The following is a 23,439-nucleotide window of genomic DNA, read 5'->3' as shown; positions in this document are numbered from 1 at the left end:
TTAAAATAATTAATATATCTTATGGTTGATATTTATTGTTAATGCAAAGAAGTGGAAAAACTTGAAAATTGCCAATAGATGGTTCGTTCCCACGATCCAGTATTAAGGTCCCATGGCACTGCAACAGTCATACTAGTCTAACAAAGTTAGATAACACTTTTTGCTACATGTAGCATTTTAAATCGTTCATTATTAAAACGTTTTGTCCATAATGCCTACATATATTGTTCAATAATGGTTACGAATCACGTGATAATCACGTGGTGAGCGACACGTGCGGCCATCGTTAAACACACTTCAAATAATAAATCGTTCATATGATTAGAGTTTATACCAAGGAACAGGATACCAGTAATAGCGTATTGTTTATGTTTTCTACACATATACGTACAAGGATCTTCAATAAACATATCAATGTCTCATATTTAAATACAGTTTAACAAAGATTAATATAATTTAAAAAAATCAAAAATAAATAATTCACCTACTACATCCATGACGTCAGAATGGTCAATAAAACCGTCAAGGGGTTGTTTTGTTTTATTTTGGCACAGTCAGTGTTCACAATTCATCATCGCTTTCTCCAGTTTCAACAGTGAATACAAGCTCGGTAGATTCCGTATATTCTACTGTATAAAGCGCCAGGACAATGATATTAATATGATTACTATAAAGTATAAATATGACTTTTTGAAAAAAAAAAAAAAAAAAAAAAAAAGACGACCACCTCTTAAAAAAAAAATCATTTATAATTCTGACGGTAAAATTTCATATTTATGTATTATACTTTACAAACAATTTTGCATGCATGAAATGCTTGTACATAAATGTTTGGTGTTTTGATAATTAGAGTTTAATAAAAACAGTTACCCATCTGTTTTAGAATCTTAAAGGGACTGTCCTGTGTTTGCTGTCATGTGGAACATGTTTTCGACTAACAGAGCATTTTTAACAACTAAAATTACACATTATATACATTTTCTTGTTTAAAATGTCAGTGTCTGTATTTACAGTGTGTTTTGTTTTGTTATCCTAACGTTTGTAGCAGCACAAACTGTAATCATAGACGCACAGGCTCTCATTTTAGCAGGGTGGGGGGGAGGGACCGGCTGGCTTTTGCCCGAATTAAACGAAAATGCCTGAATCTGCATAACAACATTTATTCGTATTAGCATTATTACCAAACAGCTATATAGGGCTGCAAACGAATCAATACGCATTTTTACATGGATTACAATAAAATTTTGAGGGTGGAAAGACATGGTAAAAAGGTCTCAAGTTAGGACATTTTGCCCGAATATCTATCATTTTGGTCCGAATTTTAGGATTTCCTCTAGCCCTGTCCCCCTGTCTCGTACGCTTATGACTGTAATTGACCTCCAAATAGTTTTGTATGAACGAAAAGACTTGAAAAGTAAAATGAATTTTGAGCTACTATAAACATTAGAACGACGAGAAACACATTCGAGATACAGGCACCAATATTCTAAACAATAAACTTTATTCAATTTGTTACGTCAGTTGTTAAAAAATAATTTATTATTTGGAAATATGTTACAACAGTTGTAAACTCAGGATAGTCTCTTTAATGAATCGCCGTGCACCGTGTGAAGTTGATATACACTGTATAATACAGTTATCAGTTAATTAAAGACTAACCGATATAGTTGGACAGAATACATTCCGTGGTTGTATCCAACACAGACAATACAAAATCAGCAGTATTATGTTGGAATTAAGATGAGGTTTCTAATGAGACAATTGCAATTTAAAGTAATAAAACAATGAACTACACTATGACTGACACGAGTATACTAGTATATACAATACACGATTTTAATAGCTAGCCGCTTAGCACCTTTTCGTTACAATCTCAACATGGCGGCAGACGTCGTTATCTCTTGAAGAATAAAGTAACTTATACCCCCAATTGTAAAAACCTGTTTTTAAAGACCACTGAAGGACCTAGAAAATCAAAACGGCGGAATCGTTAGCTGATCTCAGTTTATTTCTGTACTAGAGTTATCTACCCTACATTGTAACTTACCATAATATTTGGACTAAGGTCGACGAGTAACGTTTCGCACCCTTGTTTTGGCTCTGTATACAATATATATATATATATATATATATATATATATATATATATATATACATGGTTTTTTTTATTATTATTATTTTTAATATGATATATTTGTCGACATGTAAACAGTATAGAAATCGGAACTATTTTCACAGGGGTCAAGGTAAGTAGTAAACCGGATTCTGTTTTTAATGAGGCAAAACACTGTCATACTATAGATAATTTTGAATTTGAATGATGTCAGTATATTGTACCTGACTAGTGTTTGAAGCAAATACTTGTAGTTAAAACATTGTACTATAAATGAAATATGGATTTGATGTAATAATTTGGTAAGAAGCCAAAATATGGGTGAAAAGTGCAAAAGGTGACTGTCGTCGACCTTAATCTTTATAGGCGTGGTCATATATTGTGTACAAGTTAAAATACCTTCAGTTTTATGTAAACAGCAGGCCAGCTGAAGTGTCCTCTTTATATTATATACTTTGTCATGTTTGTAGAAGCTTCAAATAAGGAGCATTCATCATTAACCGTATGAAGGATTGTATATAAAACTGTAAGATAATTTATACATGCATATATACGTATGTATTATACATTGTGATTTATATTTTATAAAATACATTCACAAAACATATGCATGCTAATATCACGTAAATATAATTTAGTAAATATAGAATATTAAAATTCATGAAAATGAAAAATAATTTTATATAATTTGTTTGAACAGATGACAGCATTAAGAGATGACAGCAATGTGAGATGACTAACCAATGATGGCAAGAAATAAAGGCTCACACAAACACTAACAGGAAACAGTTAGTGAGCTAAAACCCTCATCCATGGTGTTAGGAAGTTAACCGTTTCACTAACATTTAGTCTATATGTACGTTTCTTACACACCCGTTAGTGAGAACATCATGTGTTATTGTTTTCAGCAAATGGGTTGTTTACACATGTACTGTGTTAACAATTTCAAGTCATACGACTGGCTACTCCTAGGTGATGACCAGGTCACCAATGCCATACGTCCAATACAAAATCAACGTCATGGAAATCGATTACACTGTGACGTATAGTTGATCTGACAATTTTGTGTCTGTGATGCGTAAGTCAGTTACAAGTACAACGGCTGTAAATAACTTTTAGTCGAAAAAGATGTTAAAATTTGCTTAAAACCTGGTTTTTGAGGATATGTAAGAAATAGAATAATACATTCGTGTCCGTTAAAGGGACACACCCTAGTTACGGCAATTTGTTAACCATTACGGCGTTGTTTTTCGCTATTAAACCCCATTTTTCACAAATAAAATTGCACTTTACTTACATTTTATTATTTAGAATACACATTTCCATTCACCTGAAGTGCTTTTTGGTAATCCTGATGTTTGTAAAACCACGAAATGCATTTTTTGCATTTTTTCACAAGACGTGCTGTCGAGAAAAAACCGTTAAGCAAGCGAGGTCCAATCTATTTTTAGAGGGAATCTTCCTGTGTAAACGTCACAGATGTTGGTATACCACGTGACCGTTATCATTTTGGTTCGGTTTGTTTTCTCGTGCACGATTCGCGCAATCAACATCCGATTTGTTGTTGTTCATTTGTGAGATTTTTCTTCACAGTTCGTGAACATTTTCAGTAACAATAAAGTTCAGACAAGTAAGTGTCTCAATACAAAACGTTACAAACCCTTAAAACCAATAATTTTGCTAAGTCTTACGATATCTGGAGAGGGAATACAACCAGGACAGAACAGTTGGAACATGTCCAGGAGAGGTGAAAGGAACGCACCCCAAGTCTGTGAAATTTGTCGTGACGTAGGCATTGTTCTGCTTCGAGCGACATCTACCGGTGACATCAGAATACTAACTTTCAAAATTATTTCAAGCAATTGGGACATGGGGATTCCCATGGTATTTATCGATATAAAACCTGCTTTTTCACTCCATTTGATAAAAACGTGATCTAAGTGTGTTACAGGTTTGTAGATTAACCAAATTATAATTTATTTTCGCTGGATGGAACTAGGGTGTGCGGCTTTAAGATATCATTTATCTCACAACTCGTTGTTTAAAAACGTATCAAACTCGCTTTCGTTCGTTAGATACATATTAAAACAGCTCGTTGTGAGATAAATGGTAACTAACGGCCACTCATGTATTATTATCTATTTATACAAGTTCAGTCAAGATAAACGTGATGCTTGTTTGAGTACACAAGACATTACGATATGCGTAGGACGTGTGTGCGTGTGCATTTCATTTCGTTTTTGTTTTATTTAAAGTATTATGCCACATGCTAAGGTAATACTATAAAACATAAAACAATATCTTTTAAAAAAACCCATTTAAAACAGACGTGTGTAATCGCCATGGTTTGGTTTGGGTATGGTATAAACATGTTAAAACATACTTTGGGTATCAAGGGTGTATGTACAGTAGTTTACATGCAGGGGATCTACAAAACATTCTACATATATCACAGAAAACAGGTATAAAAGTATCATTCAAAACAAAATACACAATAGACATATATACCGAATATACACATTATTTGCACATTTGGCCTTAGTTGTAATAATAATAAAAAGAAACACAAAGTGTCTGTTAGCGTGATTTGAACCTACTACACCGATTTGATATTCCATGATTTTATCCTCCACCGGCAAAGCGGGATGTGTATAGTGGGTCCGAATCTACTGCCAAGACTCAAGTTCTTAACAGGCATCAGAAGGTTGTTCTCTGGACGTAACTTCGTGTTGGGTCAGTAACATTTTTAAAGATTCATACAGGATGAGATTGTTTCGTAAATACAATCTCGTATTGGGGCAGTAACTTGTTTTAATATTGATGCTGGATCAGGTTGTTTCTTGGACACAATCTCGTGTTTGAAGTTACTTTTGAAGATTGATACTGTTACAAGTAGATTCACATTCATGTTCTTCCCTAAACACAATCTTGTATTGAGATAGTAACGTCTGGATATTAATACTGAATCCAGTTCTTCCCTGAACAGAATCTTGTGTTGGGATAGAAACGTTTGGAGATTAATACTGCATCAGGTTCTCCCTGGCAGAATCTTGTGTTGGGATAGTTAGTTTGGAGATTCATACTGGATCTGGCCTGATACATTTAGAGTATGACGCTAACGTCATGTCAGTACCATACAACTTGTATGTGTGTGACGTCGTTAGGGAGTTGAGTCTAGACTATTAAAGTTCTATAAGCGCAGGTCCTGGGCCCATGCTTATAAAACGTTTAGAGTTCAGACTCAGTCTTTAATGACGTCACAAGCATACAATTTGTATGGCGTTGTTATGGCATTAGTGTCTCAGACTCTGTTAGAGTCTCGAGGCTTAGACTCTAAACGTTTTATAAGCACCAGGCCAGATTCTTTTGTGAATAAAAATGTGTATAGGTCAGGTATGTTTGGAGATTCATAATGTACTGTATCCTGATATTTCTGAAACAAGAATCATGTACTCAAACCATTACGATTGGAGATTCATACAGGATCAAACGAAATGAGGATTGTTAGTAAATTTATTTTTAGTAACTCATTCTCTTTGACAGTTCTTCTTTTCACGCACACTTGTCATCACTGGAATAACTGAAGAACTGGTCGTGTTGGTACACCACGAGGAACGATACTTTGATATACTTTCATCACCTAAATAACTGAAGAACTGGTCCTGTTGGTACACCACGAGGAACGATACTTGGATATACTTTCATCACCTAAATAACTGAAGAACTGGTCGTGTTGGTACGCCACGAGGAACGATACTTTGATATACTTTCATCACCTAATTGTTTGTACTTCATGATGTACTCATTATTCCGCGGTAAATATATACTACTAAAATACATATCAAATCAATACATTCAAACGAAAAACAACATGACTAGGTTTAGCAGTACCAAAGACATTTTGCACGATGCTTAATTTTAGTCAATGCTTAATGTTTAGGAACTGGTACTAATGCCATTCGATAACACATGGCCATCTACTGTAGTATATTGCTGAATATTGATTATAGTTACACATGACACAATAGTTCAAAACTCATCATTTGTATTTCTAAAGTGCACATCGATAGAAGGAAACAAACTTTCACACTGGAAAGACATACTGTACTTTGTTAATTAAAAACCATAATATCTGTGTTGTTTAGTCTTACTTCTACAAAATGTTGTATTTCAAAATAGCGAGTATTGTATACATATTGACGATTGGCAGTGCTTTGTATAATGTTTCTGTTCAAAGACTTATATCATCCCTGAAAACAATACGGCAATATTATGATGTAATAAAGAGAATACAACATCATGTCCCCTGGCAGTGATTCCGATTAAGTAATACTTAGCAAAATGAACACACTGGACACAATGGCATGTCTTTAATTATTAAACGTTGGCTATAAAGCACCACACGTTGTAGACATTCTGTGCCTCGCAAGTACACTGGTGGACAAACGTCTGAATTAAAAACAACGTAACAACAATGAACAGTTGATGAGTATCCTATGTTACAAAATTAGTTTAAAAGCTGTCCCATTCATCAAATTCCTGCTACAGTTGTATTAAAAGCAAGAGCCACATACTTAAGTTGCAAATATGTTCCATTCAATAAGTTTTTCACGACAGATGTATTAAACGTAGAATCCACAAACATAACACGACTTCCATGTGTATGAATAGCATCCATTATTTGATGTGTGCACTGTATTTTATCGGAAGCACTTTGAGTTTGTCATTCAACATTGTATTGACGTCATGACAGAATAGAATTCTTTCCTGGTGATGACAGAAAATCCAACACTATTTCATGGCAGAATTTGTACTGTTCCTGAAAAGAAAATAATTAATATTAATAAATACGGCAGCTTCAGCATTCAGCTATAAGTAAGTTGTACGATAAAAATAAGTTCCACTTGGCAGCAGATCATTTCAACTTTTGCAAAGATCGTTCTGAAGTTGTGCAGCCATAACTAAATCTTGTTCCGTTGGAAACGTTGAATATCAAAAGGAAACAAACCAAGCAAAACAGTTTTCCTTCTTCTGAGTTTGATGCCTAGATGACAACCATAGGTGTTTAAGACTGGTGGTCTTGGTGTGGCAGCTCCTTGAAGGTATGTTTGCATTTCAAAGCAAAAGTTAATCAATACTTTTGGCGAAAACTATGTTATTTATGAGCTGAGCGCTACTTAATATCTCACCATGTTATCTATGAGCTGAGTGCGACTGTAATACGTGAATATCTCACCATGTTGTCTATGAGTTGAGCGCAACTTTAATACGTGAATATATCACCATGTTATCTATGAGCTGAGCGCGACTTTAATACATGAATATCTCACCATGTTATCTATGAGTTGAGCGCAACTTTAATACGTGAATATATCACCATGTTATCTATGAGCTGAGCGCGACTTTAATACGTGAATATCTCACCATGTTATCTATGAGCTGAGCGTGACTTTAATACGTGAATATCTCACCATGTTGTCTATGAGCTGAACGCGACTTTAATACGTGAATATCTCACCATGTTGTCTATGAGCTGAGTGCGACTGTAATACGTGAATATCTCACCATGCTGTCTATGCGCTGAGTGTGACTGTAATACGTGAATATCTCACCATGTTGTCTATGCGCTGAGTGTGACTGTAATACGTGAATATCTCACCATGCTGTCTATGAGCTGAGCGTGACTGTAATACGTGAATATCTCACCATGCTGTCTATGAGCTGAGCGTGACTGTAATACGTGAATATCTCACCATGTTGTCTATGAGCTGAGTGCGACTGTAATAAGAGAATATCTCACCATCTTGTCTATGAGCTGAGTGCGACTTTAATACGTGAATATCTCACCATGTTGTCTATGAGCTGAGCGCGACTGTAATACGTGAATATCTCACCATGCTGTCTATGAGCTGAGCGTGACTTTAATACGTGAATATCTCACCATGTTATCCATGAGCTGAGCGCGACTTTAATACGTGAATATATCACCATGTTATCTATGAGCTGAATGCGACTTTAATAAGAGAATATCTCACCATGTTGTCTATGAGCTGAGAGCGACTTTAATAAGAGAATATCTCACCATGTTGTCTATGAGCTGAGAGCGACTTTAATAAGAGAATATCTCACCATGTTGTCTATGAGCTGAGAGCGACTTTAATACGTACATATCTCACCATGTTATCTATGAGCTGAGTGCGACTTTAATACGTAAATATCTCACCATGTTGTCTATGAGCTGAGTGCGACTCAGTCTGAGTTGTTTGACTGCCTGGAACACGTCCACCTCCTTGTCTGTCTTCACTCGCTCCAGGATACAACTCACAGCGCAGAACAGGCCGCACCGACTAGCACCATTCCTGGAAGTGCGTGTGAATACGTTTTTACATTGATCAGTCATTGGTCTGTTTTATTCAAACAGAAATCATTTCATTTAAAGATAATCTGTATATATTGTTTTACTTACCAGATGTGTAGTTTATTAATAATTTGAATAGATAAAAAACAAACTATTTTTTAGATACTGTGTATTTTTATTATTAATCTCGAATAAGTGTGTATAAACAAGCGTCCACCTCTATTATAGACATATAGTCCTTCCCACAGGGAACGCCTTTTTTTTCATACTATGGAATTTACTAAAAGTTATTTATTTCTGAGCACATTTTTTTTTTGTTTTTTTTTGTTATTTCCAAAACACTTTTACTATTCTTCTTACATCAAACCAAACTGAAATTATTTACAAAAAAACAAACAACATTTTTTGTGGGAGTATGGGACAGACTATAGATCTTACCCTTTTCTCTCAAAACATACAATAAAAGTTCAAGTTAACTTGTATGAAAATTAAAAAAATTAAATGCAATATCTAGATCTTAATGCTATCCTGCCTAGATGTTCTCCCTGAACAGGGGTAAGCTAAATGTAACAGTAAATGTGTGAATTAACCAACCTGCATTAAGCAGTCACCTGCCTTAAAACTTTTTGATACTCTGTTTAGTGGTGGGGGGGGGGGGGGATTTAGTTCAGTCGGTTGAGTGCTCGCTTGAGGTGCTTGCGTCGCAGGATTGAACCACCAATCAACTGATTGGGTTTTTATTTTATTCCAACCAGTGCGCCATAACTGGTCAAAGGCCGTGATATGTGATTTCTTGTCTGTGGGAAAGTGCATATAAAAGATCCCTTGTTGCGTTTGGAAAAATGAAAAAAAATGTAGAGGATTTCCTCTGATGACTACGAGTCAGAATTACCAAATGTTTGACATCCAATAGCCGATGATTACTAAATCAATATGCTCTAGGTGGTTTTTTTAAACAAAACGAAAGGTTAACTGTTTGGTGGCTGCGTAACACATCCGCCTGTACTTACATGCAGTGCACAGTGACAGGTCGGTCAAACTGCATCTGCCACGTGTCTACTAACTCCAGCAGCTCCAACAACGCCATCTTGGAACTGGGCACGTTGCTGCCCTCAGCCCAGTGGTGGAACTGAAACTGGCGAACCACACGCGGAGTTTCCTGGGGCTAAAAATAAACGCAAAGTGCATAACGATATGGTTGTTTTTCAATCAGTATTACATTTGTTTTGGTGAGTCAACAGTTCAGTATGTACACAATTTGAGACAAAATTAATATATAACATTGCAATGAAGATCGCATAGGCGTATATGAACCGGTGGGTATGGAGGGGGCTAGTGACCTGTTCCCCGCTCAGGATGAAAATGTACGGTCTTTTTGTCTACTATATAAAAAAATTAATAAAAATATTTGGCTTGTTCCTCATTTAACACCCACTAGAGATTGAATCCTGTTCCACTCCAGATATCGTTCCTATGAGACTGTCATAGTCAAACATTCTAGAATAAATTACTATGTGTCATGGTTAAGCCATCGGACTATAGGCTGGTAGGTACAGGGTTCGCAGCCCGATCCCGGCTCCCACCTAGAACGAGTTTTAAGGACTCATTGTGTAGGTGTAAGACCACTACACCCTCTTCTCTCTGACTAACCACTAACAACTAACTCACTGTCCTGGATAGACAGCCCAGATAGCTGAGGTGTGTGCCCAGGACAGCGTGCTTCAACCTTAATTGAATATAAGCAGGAAAAAAAAGAAGACATACTAAATGAATAAATTATACATTATTAAATAATGAAATATGTTGACTACTATGAGTATGTGTGGAGTATTACAAATGACTGCAATGCACAATACCACTGGAAGTAATTTTTAAGATCATAGTTTAATGGAATGTCAAGTATTCGAGAAGCAAAACCCTTCTAGTTCAGTTTAAAAAAAATGGAATTTCACTGATTTTGCCCCCCCCCCCCCCCCCCAAATAAAAATAAAAAATAAATAAAATAAAAATAAAATAATGAACAATTGAAACACAGTGGTGGATAAAGGGGCCCTAATGACCCCCACCATCCAGCGGACCTCCTCCTGAATTGAATATATAGAGGATAATTAATATTTTTGTCATATATGATTTATATCTCATCGAGTGAAGTTTGTAATCATATCTCACGAGTCGCGCTTGCGCGGCGAGTGTGATATGATTGCAAACTTCACCTTTTTTTCTCCAGCTGTCCTTCGATGAAGGTGGACGTGTCAACGTGCGCTCTCGAGTTGCCCCCCCCCCCCCCCCCCCACCTGGGGGGACTGATTGCCAGCTTCGGCCCGATGTTGGAGTTCCGGGTCACGTATACCGGGTCACGGGCGACCGTGACTTTGGTGTATGGTGACCCGCCTCCACAGAAACGGAAAGGGGGGACTGGAAGAGGAAGAAGAAGGAAGAAACCGGTGCCAGGGAAGGCCCAGGGGGGGGACAAAGCTGGTGGCTCAACCGCCAGTGGCGCTCCCTCCTGTGATACCGCCCCCACCGAGTCCTCCGGAGAGGAAGCAACCACTTGTGGAGCCCGCATCCCCGGAACGGCCGTACACCACCCAGGAAATCGTCAGATTTAAACGGACGAGTGTGCCACCACCTACTTCAACCTCCACCCCAAAGAGGACGACTCCGGTGAAGCGGTCAACAACGACCGCTCCCGTCGAGTCGCCACTTGGACTTGTTGTTCCGGCGACAAAAAGGAAGGCAACATCACCGACCACCCAGCCAGCCAAGACCAAGCCGCCGCCGGAATCCGCTCCCCCTGTTGACGACGAATGGACCATTGCCATCAGTGGACTTCGCCGTCATCTCCATCAGTACATACAGGGGGACACGCAGAAACCAGAACTACTTCGGGGAGGTTTTTTGAACCAACACCACTGGAAGACCATGGAGGACGGCAGCAGTTACGAGCTTCATACCAAGATCTTCAATGAAACCAAGGGAATAGTCGTTACGCACCGAAGGGACCAGACCTACAGACAGTGCATCCTGTTTGCTGAACTCGACAACAGAACGATCCACAGGATGTTACAAGCGGTCTGCGGCCCCGACTATTCCAAGGTGGTACAACAACTACACCAGATCAGGGAAAAGCTGCCGTCGCTCCGAGACACTCCAGGCTCCCCGAAGTAGCACAACCTTACCTAGGACAGGTATCCTCCTTTTTGGGCTTAGTTGGACTTTAAACTTTTTCGATCGAGCTTCAAAATCTTTATGTTTATTTTTTTATAAATAGTCCAACGCAATTTACTTTGGCGCCCGTTCAATTGCTCAAATCACCTTAAAACCTTTTCGGCCGAGCAGTCTAACTTATTTTTGGGTTTAAATTCTTAGTCCGGACATGATGTTAGGAGCAGGTATTCTCCGTAGACTTTAGCTTTTTCTAGTTAGACCCGAAGGAATCGAAATTTAGCCTGTCAGAACACGGCCCATTTTCGGTGTCTACTAGTCGGTCCGCGCAGTCGCTGGACACTACTAAATTCTTATTCCAAAATCTGCCCACTTCAAACTTATCCCCCACCCTTTTCTGTCCTGGACTTAGTCACTGGCAAAGGCCAGAGATTATGCCCAGGACAGACATGCTTGAAACCTTCGTGGTATATGAGCATGTAAATATATATTGGAATGCAAACTTCACGAGATGGGATATAAATCATATTTGACAAAAAAAACACATGAAATTTTCTATTTATTATATAACTTTTGGCAATTTACCTTTATATTTAAAATGCCAGCAGCAAAATAGTCCAGTTTTCTTACAGTGAAGATAACACTTTCTACAGTGACTATAACACATTTTAGAGTGAAATAGTGAAATTTTCACTCTAAAATGTGATATCGTCACTGAGTGACTGATAACACTTTTATTTCACTGATATTTTAAGATATTTCACTAAATGTTAGATAATAAACTGTTTATACTTACATTCTGCGTGTTTGTGATGGTGAAGTCCCGGATGGTGACACTGGGGTCCGACTTTATCTCAGCAGTAGTTTCCACCAGGAACGGACCGTAGTTGTTTCCACACGTGTCCAGTGTCCAGTACTGTTCACAGGTCTGTTACGTAAATTGCAATCATTAATAATAAACAAACAATTCTCTCTGCAACATATCTACAACAAACACCTAAAGATAATATAGGTTTTATGGTTTTACTTGCCATCTGAATCAGTGCTAGATTCGGACACAAGCGAACAATATTACAATTTCAGATCTCACACTATGAATGGGTTTTAAATATGTTATTCTTTGTATGTAAATTAACTGTAACAGTTGAAATGGAAGGTACAATTGTTTCATGACGCCCAGCCAATTGATTGATCATACTCTCTGAAGGTGGATTCTCACAATGTGACTTGTGGTGACGATCGTAAGTCTCGAACTACTATGTGAGAACTCCAGAATATTAACAACGTTTATAGTTACTGTGGTAACAATCTTAAGTCTCGAATTACTATCTGAGAACTCCACAATCGTAACAACGTTTGTAGTTACTGTAAGAATATGACAGTAGACTCCACCTCTACTCCCAGAACATATGTTCATTACCATACACCGTATACTTTTAGAGAAGAAATGTTATTCCATCATATACTAGCATGCTACTCTTTATTGCACACGCATATAGGAACTGGACCAAAAAACACTAGGTCAACTAAAGAATATAATGATTAACCAGGCAGCAATGATGTAATGTAAAAAATCGAGCCATGTGCTCAATAACATTAAATTAATATAGACATGTTAAAGGGACAGTCCTGAGTTTAATTTTTAAGATGTTATCGACTAACAGATTTTTTTAATGATTGTAATTACATATCAAATACATTTTTCTGCATAAGATATTAGTGACTGTATATTAAACGTGTTTCTGATCGCTCTAATATTTGTACTAGGTTAAATTTCATTTTATTTCCTAAAATATTATTTTTGTCGTACGTACGAAATTATTGGAAGAGCAAATCCAGTTTGGGCTTCTTACAAATATTAAGACGATCAGGCACACATTGAATATACAGACACTGATATTCTAAACAAGAAGATATATTTAATATGTAAGTTTAATCGTAGAACTATTTTATTAGTTGGAAACATCTTACAATGCAGCAAACTCAGGAATGTCCCTTTAAGAGAAACATCTTACAATGCAGCAAACTCAGGAATGTCCCTTTAAAGTGTTTTATTTCCCACTCCTGGAAATAATGGAGAAAATAATTTCGAAACCAGCTGGATCTACTAAAGAAGTTAGTCACTGGGCTATTAACAATGAAACAAGTGCATTGCATTGCCTCAGAGAAATTGGTGAAAACTGTACTGGGTCTGCTAAAAGAGTTAGTCCTTGAACAAGTAACAATAAAAGAAGTGCATTCACTGAGAGAAAACAGGGAGATGAGAATCGGTGAAATTAGACTGGATTTGCTAAAGAAGTTAGTCCTTGAAGTAGTACTAAACCAAATAACATCTGGCTGGGTCAAAGTTCGAGGTACACCCAACTTTTGATAGAGAAGTTAACACCACAAGTCCTGTGATTGGTGATAAATGTGAGTGTGTTGGTAAAAAATGTATGCAATTTTATTTCATCTAGTACCACTTTGTCAAGTAGCATTGTGCTTTAAACACGTATGGGGTACCTGTAAAAAAAAAAAACCTACTCAAATTGTATGCGGAACTACGGTAGTCATAAATAAGCAGCTTGACTCCTAATGTTTTCTGATTCACTGTAAGGGTGGGGGTGGTAGTATTTATATCCGTAGTGTTTATGTCGATTGATACGATGCAGGTAGGAGTTTTAGCCACATATGTTACTATTGTTGTCTATGGGATTTGATTTGGTAGTATACACCCTAGAGCAAGTAACAACAAAAGAAGTGCATTCACTCAGAGAAAACAGGGAGATGAGAATCGGTGAAAACCGTATTGAGTCTGCTAATGGCGATAACCCCTGGGGAAGATAACAATGAAAGACGTAGACGACATTCAGCCAGTTACCTCATCCTTGTCGATCTCATTGAGCATCACAATGGAGGACGAGTGGTGGTCGTAGATCAGTCGCCAGAAGTCGATCACTGTGTTAGGTAAAGGCATCTGAGTCACAATGTATGCATCCTTCTTCTGGTAGCTCTGAAAACACAAACACATTCATTTAGTATGTATCCTTCTGGTAGCTCTGAAAACACAAACACATTCATGTACGCATCCTTCTTCTGGTAGCTCTGAAAACACAAACACATTAATGTACGCATCCTTCTTCTGGTAGCGCTGAAAACACAAACACATTCATTCATCATACGAAAACACAAACACATCATTTAGTATGTATCCTTCTAGCTCTGGTAGCTCTGAAAACACAAACACATTCATATACACATCCTTTCGGTTCTGAAAACACAAACACATTAATGCTCTGAAAACACAAACACATTCATTTAGGCATCCTTCTTCGGGTAGCTCTGAAAACAAACACATTCATATACACATCTTCTTCTGGTAGCTCTGAAAACACAAACACATGTAGCTGTTATCAACTGTGCAGCCATCTAGCTTGTGTTAATGTAATAACTGAATGTTTTTGTCTTCTGATAAATAAGCAATACATTTTTTCATGATTTATTAACTTTTTGATAAAAGGGTTATAATACCCGTTTTATCTTCGGTTTGATACCCATCTAAAATAAAGCTGAAGTGTTCTAAAAAGCTGCACAAATTTATACAATACATAAATAAAGTAACTTTTAAAGCATTTTAGAAGTTCTATTCACTTTGTGAAATTATGATTGTAAATAAAGAAATCTCACATCAGAATTTGTTTTAAATGGAGTGAATAATTAATTTTTCTACTGTTTAATTACGACGGTCCTGGTAGATATTAAACCCTCATAAAAAGCATGTCATTTTAAATAATTACAATGAATAAATTACAATGAAATCTGGATTGCACTCTCCTTGAATATTCCAGTGACTATCTAAAACCGCTGGAGACATTGTTATAGTATAGTAATCTTGCATTATTATCTCTATACTTATGTTAGTGTTTTTTATGGTGGTGTTGGTAGAACCTTTCGGAAATATATACAAATTCATGAAACTGCAGCATCGGAAGTGTCTCTAGATAATACGTACGTTTATGTACACAGCATTAATGTAGTCATTGCATCCCTCGGCGTGAGTGTTCAGGTATGGACGGCATCGATTGGCTGGAATATAGTATTAATTAACATATAAAACAGTAACGGTAATTCGACAGAAGGATATAACGTTATATACCAAACAAGTTAACACTGAAATTGTGACATCAACATTTAAACTCAATGCTATTATATAGATCACTGATTCAGTTACATAAATACTATGTGTTTTAATATTTTCAATGTCACAGATGTTTCACGTGGTCAAAATTCATTCTATATTGTTTTGATTAGCAGTCGCTAAATAGATCTATGTTGGGGTGTTGTGTTTTGTTGTTGTTCTTCTTCTTCTTCTTCTTCTTGTTGTTGGGGTTTTGTGCTTAAAAAATCATCTATATTCATCAAACTTTGACCATAACGGTAACATTAGAGTTTTTAAATATTGCAGAATGTATTGCAAAATATTTTTATCCTTATGCCAATACTATCAAATCTGTAGAATCAATACTTAAGACTCAAATTGGAAGTCTAATTCCATGTACAACCTGCACATAGTTATTACCATCAAGTTGGATGGTTTTGACAAGTCACGACATAAAATATTATTACTTCAGTTGACTGGTTATCGCATTTAACACAAATCTATTCCTGTGCAATGGAGATTACGAAAACACATTAGTGCATGAAAAGTATATGTTTGCCGACTTCAAATGGGCTGTACGGTAATGTGTTTACATGGTGCACCACTGAGTGCAGCTGCAAATAACGTCATTGATCATGCTTTTTTATTGTCATTAGGAAAACATGTACCCAAGGAAATCAATGTCCAAACTCTTTGAGTTAAGTGCCGGGATCAAGAAAGAAGAAAGCTTAACGCGGTCTGCCCGGATCGTTAATGGTGTCAACCACAGTTTTGTCGAGAACACCAACTGATTGGGAAAATGGATAAAAAAATGTTTATTGCCGTGCCACTAAAACAAGCGTGATGGGCAATCTGTGGCTGGAAAGATAAACTGAAAAGAGCTGCTTACCAGGGATAATGTTTTTACATCTGTTCTTAAATATATTCTCAGGTCTCAAGGCTGAAGTAGTGTCATCTCTTTCGATTGTTGACGAAAGCAATTTCAGTATCTGTAATACATGGGGAAAAAAAGATTTAAATGTAATCAATGATCAAACGCATCAATGTTATTGTTAATCAATTTGCAACAAAAACATCAAAGTCATTTTTCATTAAAGGAGTAAATAGCAAGTCTACCATCATGCAAAAACAGACTTTTATTAATTACTTCCACAGGGTTTTTTTCTTTGACAAAACTATGATCATAAAACTATTATCAAAGACTGAATCCAACAATATAGTAGAAATATACTCATCAAATTTATCATTTCAATGACTCAGTGATAGCATGGATGTATAAGACGGGTATAGGGGCATATTCCTCACCGAATCTGGAATAAACATCGTCTTACAAACATACTGAATTGAGGTAGATCCTTCATACACTGTATTCTTTGGGAGACAATCATTTGATGTGGGTTAACTCATCGCTATATATGACTTGTTTCTTTCATATTGTTCTCGTATGCTACATATGGTGTTGATGTATTATTAAGCACATTAAACATTGAGCACATTAAACCATTTTAGCGAAAATGTTTACTGACCCATAATGAAATACCATATGCTTATCACTGGGAAAAAACACGTTTCTGTGACTGCTGTTTTATATGTGGCATTATTATTAGTATTACGATGAAAGAAAACGCAATTCATAAGTATCTAAAGACGTATATTTGAAATTACTGGAGTCAGTAGTTTAACCCTTAAAAAAAACTAACTAATAATTGTTTATGCAGTAATTCAATGTAATGTATTTGTGGTTATGTTTAAAATTATTGACTACAATAATGACGCTTTATTTAAGATCATCGCTTCCTGTCCCTTACAAATAGCCTGAATTTACAACGATTTAGTCTGGACAAAGATGACGCATTATCCACAGTGTACCGTTTTCATTATGATTTCTATCACTTCGTAACGTCACAGGATGCAGGGCACTTAGAACTAGTGTGCAAAAGCCATCACTGTGCAGTTGTCAAATAAAGTTATGTTCCATTTGGAGCCAGAATGGCGATCACGTTAAACGGACATCGTTACACAAGCCACGGGAGTCATTTCTCCGTGGTAATGGACCGATCTAATTCAAAAGGATAATGTGTTAGACAATCCCCATATTAGGGTCATAAAATGTCAGTGCAGATACATTAGCATGGATTTTTAATGTTGATGTCCGGGTTGATGATGGACCTCGTTTAATGAGTTAAAACAATCCCATACATTTGAGCCGCTGACTAGCGAAAGAAATCGACCATCACAAAAGTATTAGTACACTTTGCATTAAAGGAATTATTCTCAGTTTGTAGCCGTTGTAAAACATTTTACACAAATACAGACTTTTTAATTATTAAAATTTACAATATACTTAAATATTCTTGCATTCGCATGAATATCTGTATACTAGAGTCTTCTATGCATTTCTGGTTGCCCTATATACTAATTTAGTAGGTAACAATTTTTGTTTCTGAGATCAAACACAATTTTGAATGACTAGGTCAAAGATCATCCCGAACGTATTTGTCGATATAGGGCTAAATTTAAGAAGGCTGTTTTCTTAACTTGTAAATGCATGTAGTAATAGGCTTTAAAAATTCGGCCCATAATCAATGTTTCATATTTCAAAATGTGTATAGGTTTTACAACAAAGATTTATTGCATGTGTTTTTATCAATCAACAAAGTCTAATGCTTATATAAAATAACTTATAATAGTCCCCTTAACTATGTTAAGGAAAAAACGGAATTGTTTATAAAAGCTATTCCTTGAAAAGTTACATTTGGTATGGGGTAAAGGACTTGATGTAGAATGAAAATAAGCAATATTAAATAATTTGCCTTATTTACATTAAAACGAATTTCAGTAGCCTCAGAAAACAATATCCATTTTAGCTACCGTATCCATTTCATACATGTCATCCACTCAAAATGTGATAATTGTTTTGAACATAGCAAAATGAAGTTGAAAATCTAAACGATATTTATATGGTTATCCAAGTACATTGTATTACAATGGGTGTTGTTACTGAGATCTGGTTGTCTGAGTGGGTGAAAAGAAAAAGAGGTAGCAGATAGTTTTGCTTTGATAAAACATTTATCAGTGAAGTTCGTTGCAGGTAAAATGACGATGATAAACACTTGTGATCATAAAAAAAATGTTCTGCCACCACAAATGTAACGAATCAGTTATGTTAGTGGTATGTGCTATCCTGTTTGTGGGAAAGTGCATATAAAACATCGCTTGATGCATTAGGAAAGATGTAGCGGGTTTCCTCTGATGACTACGAGTCAGAATTACCAAATGTTTGACATCCAATAGCCGATGATTGATTAATCAATGTGCTCAAGTGATGTCGTTAAACAAAACAATCCTTTTTTAACGTTGTGTTAGAAGATTAACACTGCTATTAGTCTCACCTCAAACTGCTCCTCTATCTTGGACTTGCCTATCTCGCTGTCGAACTGACACATTTCCTTGTAGGCCTCTGGGTAGTTGTGGCTGGACACGGGCGTGTCGCCGCAGATGAGAGCTTCCAGTAAACAGTCGTAGACAAATATGTATTGTTCCTGTAAAACAAACACACGTTAGTTTGTGTATATACAAGTGCCTGAATTGTTAAAGCTGGAATCTCGAGTATATTTTTATAATGTTCAACATTTGGAAGATAAGATCAATAAGTTTACGATTATTCCAGTGACAGGCAGTTATCTATTTAAATAGCTTCCCACAATTCAAGTCTATTAGCCATAACATAGCTCGGAAGCGTCCTGGTCCTAAGCTCTTTAGTTATACAATGCACTATTGACGGTGAGGGATTTTTTTAGGTTTATCATAGATACTTTTCTCTCTCGAACCATTAAAAACAACCCACTAACATCAGTTTCCGACAGATAGCCCTGGGCCCCGCTCCACAAAGCGATCTTAGCCCTAAGATCACCTTAAGTGCATAGCTACCTTGTGCGCTAAGGTGATCTTAGTACTAAGATCGCTTCGTGGAACGGGGCCCTGGTAGCTAAACTGTGCGCTTGAACCTTCGTTGTATATACGCACGGGTGAAACTATATTTTAAAAAATGGAACATCATCATCTTACCAGCGTCTGGACCATATTAACCCTCTGTGTTCTCATGAGCTGGACGAAGTTGTGCACGTCGATTAACCCCTCAGATTTCGCCTTCTCCAGCTGGGTATCTATAGAGATGTAGGTTCCTGTCCGTCCCACACCAGCACTGAAAATACATGTGTAAATACAATTAGTCAAACTGACCATAAACATCAGCCAGACGGCCTTCAAAACCTACTAACGAGTCAATTTATATCAAATCACATCGGCAAACATTTTCTTGAAATTTTGTAGACCTGATTGACATCATTAATTTGTACATAAAACCCAAATTACACGTCTTTCTGATCGTTACTTTTGGAGATATGGGTTAACGAACTTTTACTAAATTAGCTGTGTCCTTTCCTTGAGACAATTTGTGACGATAATGTCATGAATTGATATGGAATGACCCTAACGTAATATAGGTAATCGCCATATACATATACAAGATTAATTGATTTACCCACCAGAGTTGAAATAAAAGATAAACGTTTGAAGGTACCTAATCAGATTCATACCTCGATCTACGCTTAACGGTTCAAAGTAACACTGACTCCAAACTTAAGGTGTATAACAAAGGGGGTGGTTTCAGCTTTCCAACAGTCAATTTTCCCTTTATGTCGAGAAATATACCTTCTGCTCCAGCTTTTTGCGTCTACATTGACCATTTCCTTAGGGCATGCTCGTTGCATGCCTATTTCAAACAACGGTATATCATTCTGGCACAAAAGTTGTTCCACCAGGGTTATGACGTCCAGGCACTCCTGGGAGATTTCAAAAGGTTTATAGAAGACATTTAGAGGATGTATTTAATTACGACGCACAACTGATCAAAAAGATGGCTGATGCTATTCCATATATTGAACTTTTACATACATTTTCATCTTTTTCGTGCATATGTTCCATCGTTTTAGACGGAAGCAGCGGATGTCACAGCAGTGATGCCAGTACTAATGGCGAGTACTACTGGGGAGGACAGGATATGTCCACTTTTCGTAAACATCTAATAGCACCACTGTTTTGAAAATTATTCATGAGTGTGTATGCCATTACAGCTTTCCTCCCTCCTTTTCTCTCTCTATCTATATCTCTCTCTCTCTCTCTCTCTCTCTCTCTCTCTCTCTCTCTCTCTCTCTCTCTTGATCACGATAACGGTTTTGTCGTTCTGGTTGGTGAAAATAATGGAATTGTGTCCTTAATCGACAAATATAATGTATGTTTAACAAAAACAAAACACGAACAAAACATAGGCTATTGCACATATGCACATACACCTAGATGCACAAACATAGTACATACATACATACATACGTACATACATACATACATACATACATATAAAACACAAACTCAGTCAAACGTACACATACATACACTCAAACACATCATATCTAGTTTTACACTAAATCTACAATATACTTTTTGCACTATAAGAGAATTTATTATTTAATTGCTTATAACAAATCTCACATTGTGAGCGTGTTCGAGTGAAACCTGACTGTAACCACGCTAAAGCCCTGTCCTAATTCTCACACTGTTTCGTTTGCCTTTCCGAGCATTTAGCGAACACGTCAATAACTGACAAACGAACGTATTTTCAATTATCGTGGCGAGCTTTTTTAGCCATTTGAAAGGAACTAAATTTAACGATTATCGAGACTTGAGTGATAACAAATTAAAACGAAGGACCAAATCAGTGGCATGCAATCTTCTGTCCCTTCAGTGTCACTATCTGCAGGCCAGACTAATCGATAACCAGCCCAGAAACAAGGGGAAGATGAATTCGGTTAAATTCATCCTGTGACACTCGCTCGATTACAAGCCAGATTAGAACTTCTTTTCGTCCTCCCTTTGTGAAAAAAACAAACGTTTATCTTTGTAAACTGTATGCAAGTATGTTCCCACACAAAACATTAAACAACCCATGAGGTTTATATATATAAACCATATTTCCTACTGTAAATCGACTTCTTTTAACAATATCAACAGTAAATCATACGTACATGCCTGTACGGTTGGGGGGGGGGGGGGGGGGGGGGGGTAAATAAGAAAATAAAAAATAAAAATCGAAAAAAATCAGATAAAAAGCCTGTACAAAATTAGATCAAAATGTCAGTACCGAAAACTGAGCAAGAACGGACGTCTATCTTCCTGTAATCGCAGTTAAAACATATATCATGTTCATCAATTGCTTCATTTTCTAGAGGGTATGTGTCTTAAATCTAGTGGTACAGGCACTGACTCTAGTTATTAGTGTGTAATATTTTCGGCTTCCCCGCCCTTTAATTTACACATTGCGTGCAGTTGCTTGCTTATAATTATGATGAATTCTGGCACATTCAATGCGTTATTGGTTGCCATAGTGTTCATACTGGGTTTTTTTACAGTATCCTAATATGCATTTTATGAGAAATAGTATAAGAAGAATTGCTATAATTAAAATAAAACATCTGTGGAAACAATTTTAATGAGAAATAAAAGAATAGGGACAATGGAGTTTTTAACCCAAAAAAGACTTCCGTTTGTTCCCCCAACAAAATAAACACACAACCTGGGGTTTTTCCTGTTATTACGGACAAATAAAAAGTCATTTGGAATTACCTTCAGCTGAATTATTCCACGTGTTCTTTTGACCATTGAAAGAAATAATAAATTCGACGTATGGAATTATTTTAGAGAAAAATCCATATTCAGATACTCAGGATAGTCCCTTTAATACAATTTTTAATTGAAACGTTCATTCGTTTTCTTTATCTTGCACAACATGCGTCTTGCGCTAATATGGGATTACTTCATCATCATCAATAATTACATCATTTGACTCCACGAGCAACGAAACCTCCACTATTAAGCAACTGTATGCAACATGTAAGTTAGAGTACCCGTGTAATGAACCAAACATTAACATAGGTCTGCAAGCTCCCAGTTTTGTAGGTAGCAGGCAGGTTTTTGCCCGAATTAAATGAAAATGCCCGAATCTGGATAACAATTTTTTTTTTCATATTAGCATTTCTGCCAAACAGCTATATAGGGTTGCAAACGAATCACAAAGCATATTTACATATTATAGTACAACAAATTTTGCGGGTAGAATGATGAAAATACATAGTAAAAAGTCCTCAGGTTAGCAATTTCTGCTCGAATATCTCTGTCGCTTTTGCCTGAATTTGAGGATTTGCCTCAGCACTAGGGGGCTGTTGTCTCCTAACAACCCCTCCGCCCCCCCCCCCCCCCCCCCCCCCCCCTCTCGACTCGTCCGCTTGTGCTCATTAAGACCAATGCATCCCATTAAAAAAAAAAAAAAACCCCAAAACATGCTTAATGTTCATCAGCGTGTATTCTGTGCGTTTTTCAACCTGTAATAAAGGACAATTGTCTGCATAATGATGGAATCTCACAAGGCGACATGTGACAGGACGCCACGGCCAGCCAATCTGCATCGACCTGTCATCTGAAACCATGCAGATTGAAACGTCAGATCAAAATCAAACCATTTCCACCATGTTTGAAAATAATTGCAAGCCCATTCGATTTTATTCAATCCTAAATGTTTTGAAAGACGCGTGTGATCTAATTTAGTCTTAA

General features: G+C 36.7%; 1 protein-coding gene across 3 annotated transcripts in view; it reads right to left on the bottom strand.

Annotated features, from left to right (window-relative positions):
• Positions 1 to 5,612: 5,612 nt before the first annotated feature.
• Positions 5,613 to 23,439, bottom strand: part of LOC121375621 (receptor-type tyrosine-protein phosphatase T-like) — a 139,406-nt gene continuing 121,579 nt past the window's right edge. For all 3 annotated transcript variants that reach the window (XM_041503164.1, XM_041503166.1, XM_041503165.1), the window contains 9 exons: positions 19,843 to 19,978; positions 19,167 to 19,316; positions 16,664 to 16,763; positions 15,628 to 15,701; positions 14,497 to 14,628; positions 12,433 to 12,564; positions 9,482 to 9,636; positions 8,337 to 8,472; positions 5,613 to 6,932 (listed from right to left, as the gene is read on the bottom strand). In XM_041503164.1, coding sequence (XP_041359098.1) covers positions 6,858 to 6,932; positions 8,337 to 8,472; positions 9,482 to 9,636; positions 12,433 to 12,564; positions 14,497 to 14,628; positions 15,628 to 15,701; positions 16,664 to 16,763; positions 19,167 to 19,316; positions 19,843 to 19,978 — 1,090 coding nt within the window. In that variant the 3' untranslated portion in view covers positions 5,613 to 6,857. The remainder of the gene's footprint in view (positions 6,933 to 8,336; positions 8,473 to 9,481; positions 9,637 to 12,432; positions 12,565 to 14,496; positions 14,629 to 15,627; positions 15,702 to 16,663; positions 16,764 to 19,166; positions 19,317 to 19,842; positions 19,979 to 23,439) is intronic.

Source organism: Gigantopelta aegis, chromosome 6 (genome assembly GCF_016097555.1).
Source record: "Gigantopelta aegis isolate Gae_Host chromosome 6, Gae_host_genome, whole genome shotgun sequence".
NCBI classification, from domain to species: Eukaryota; Metazoa; Mollusca; class Gastropoda; order Neomphalida; family Peltospiridae; genus Gigantopelta; species Gigantopelta aegis.
This window is presented reverse-complemented; position numbering and strand designations above follow the sequence as displayed.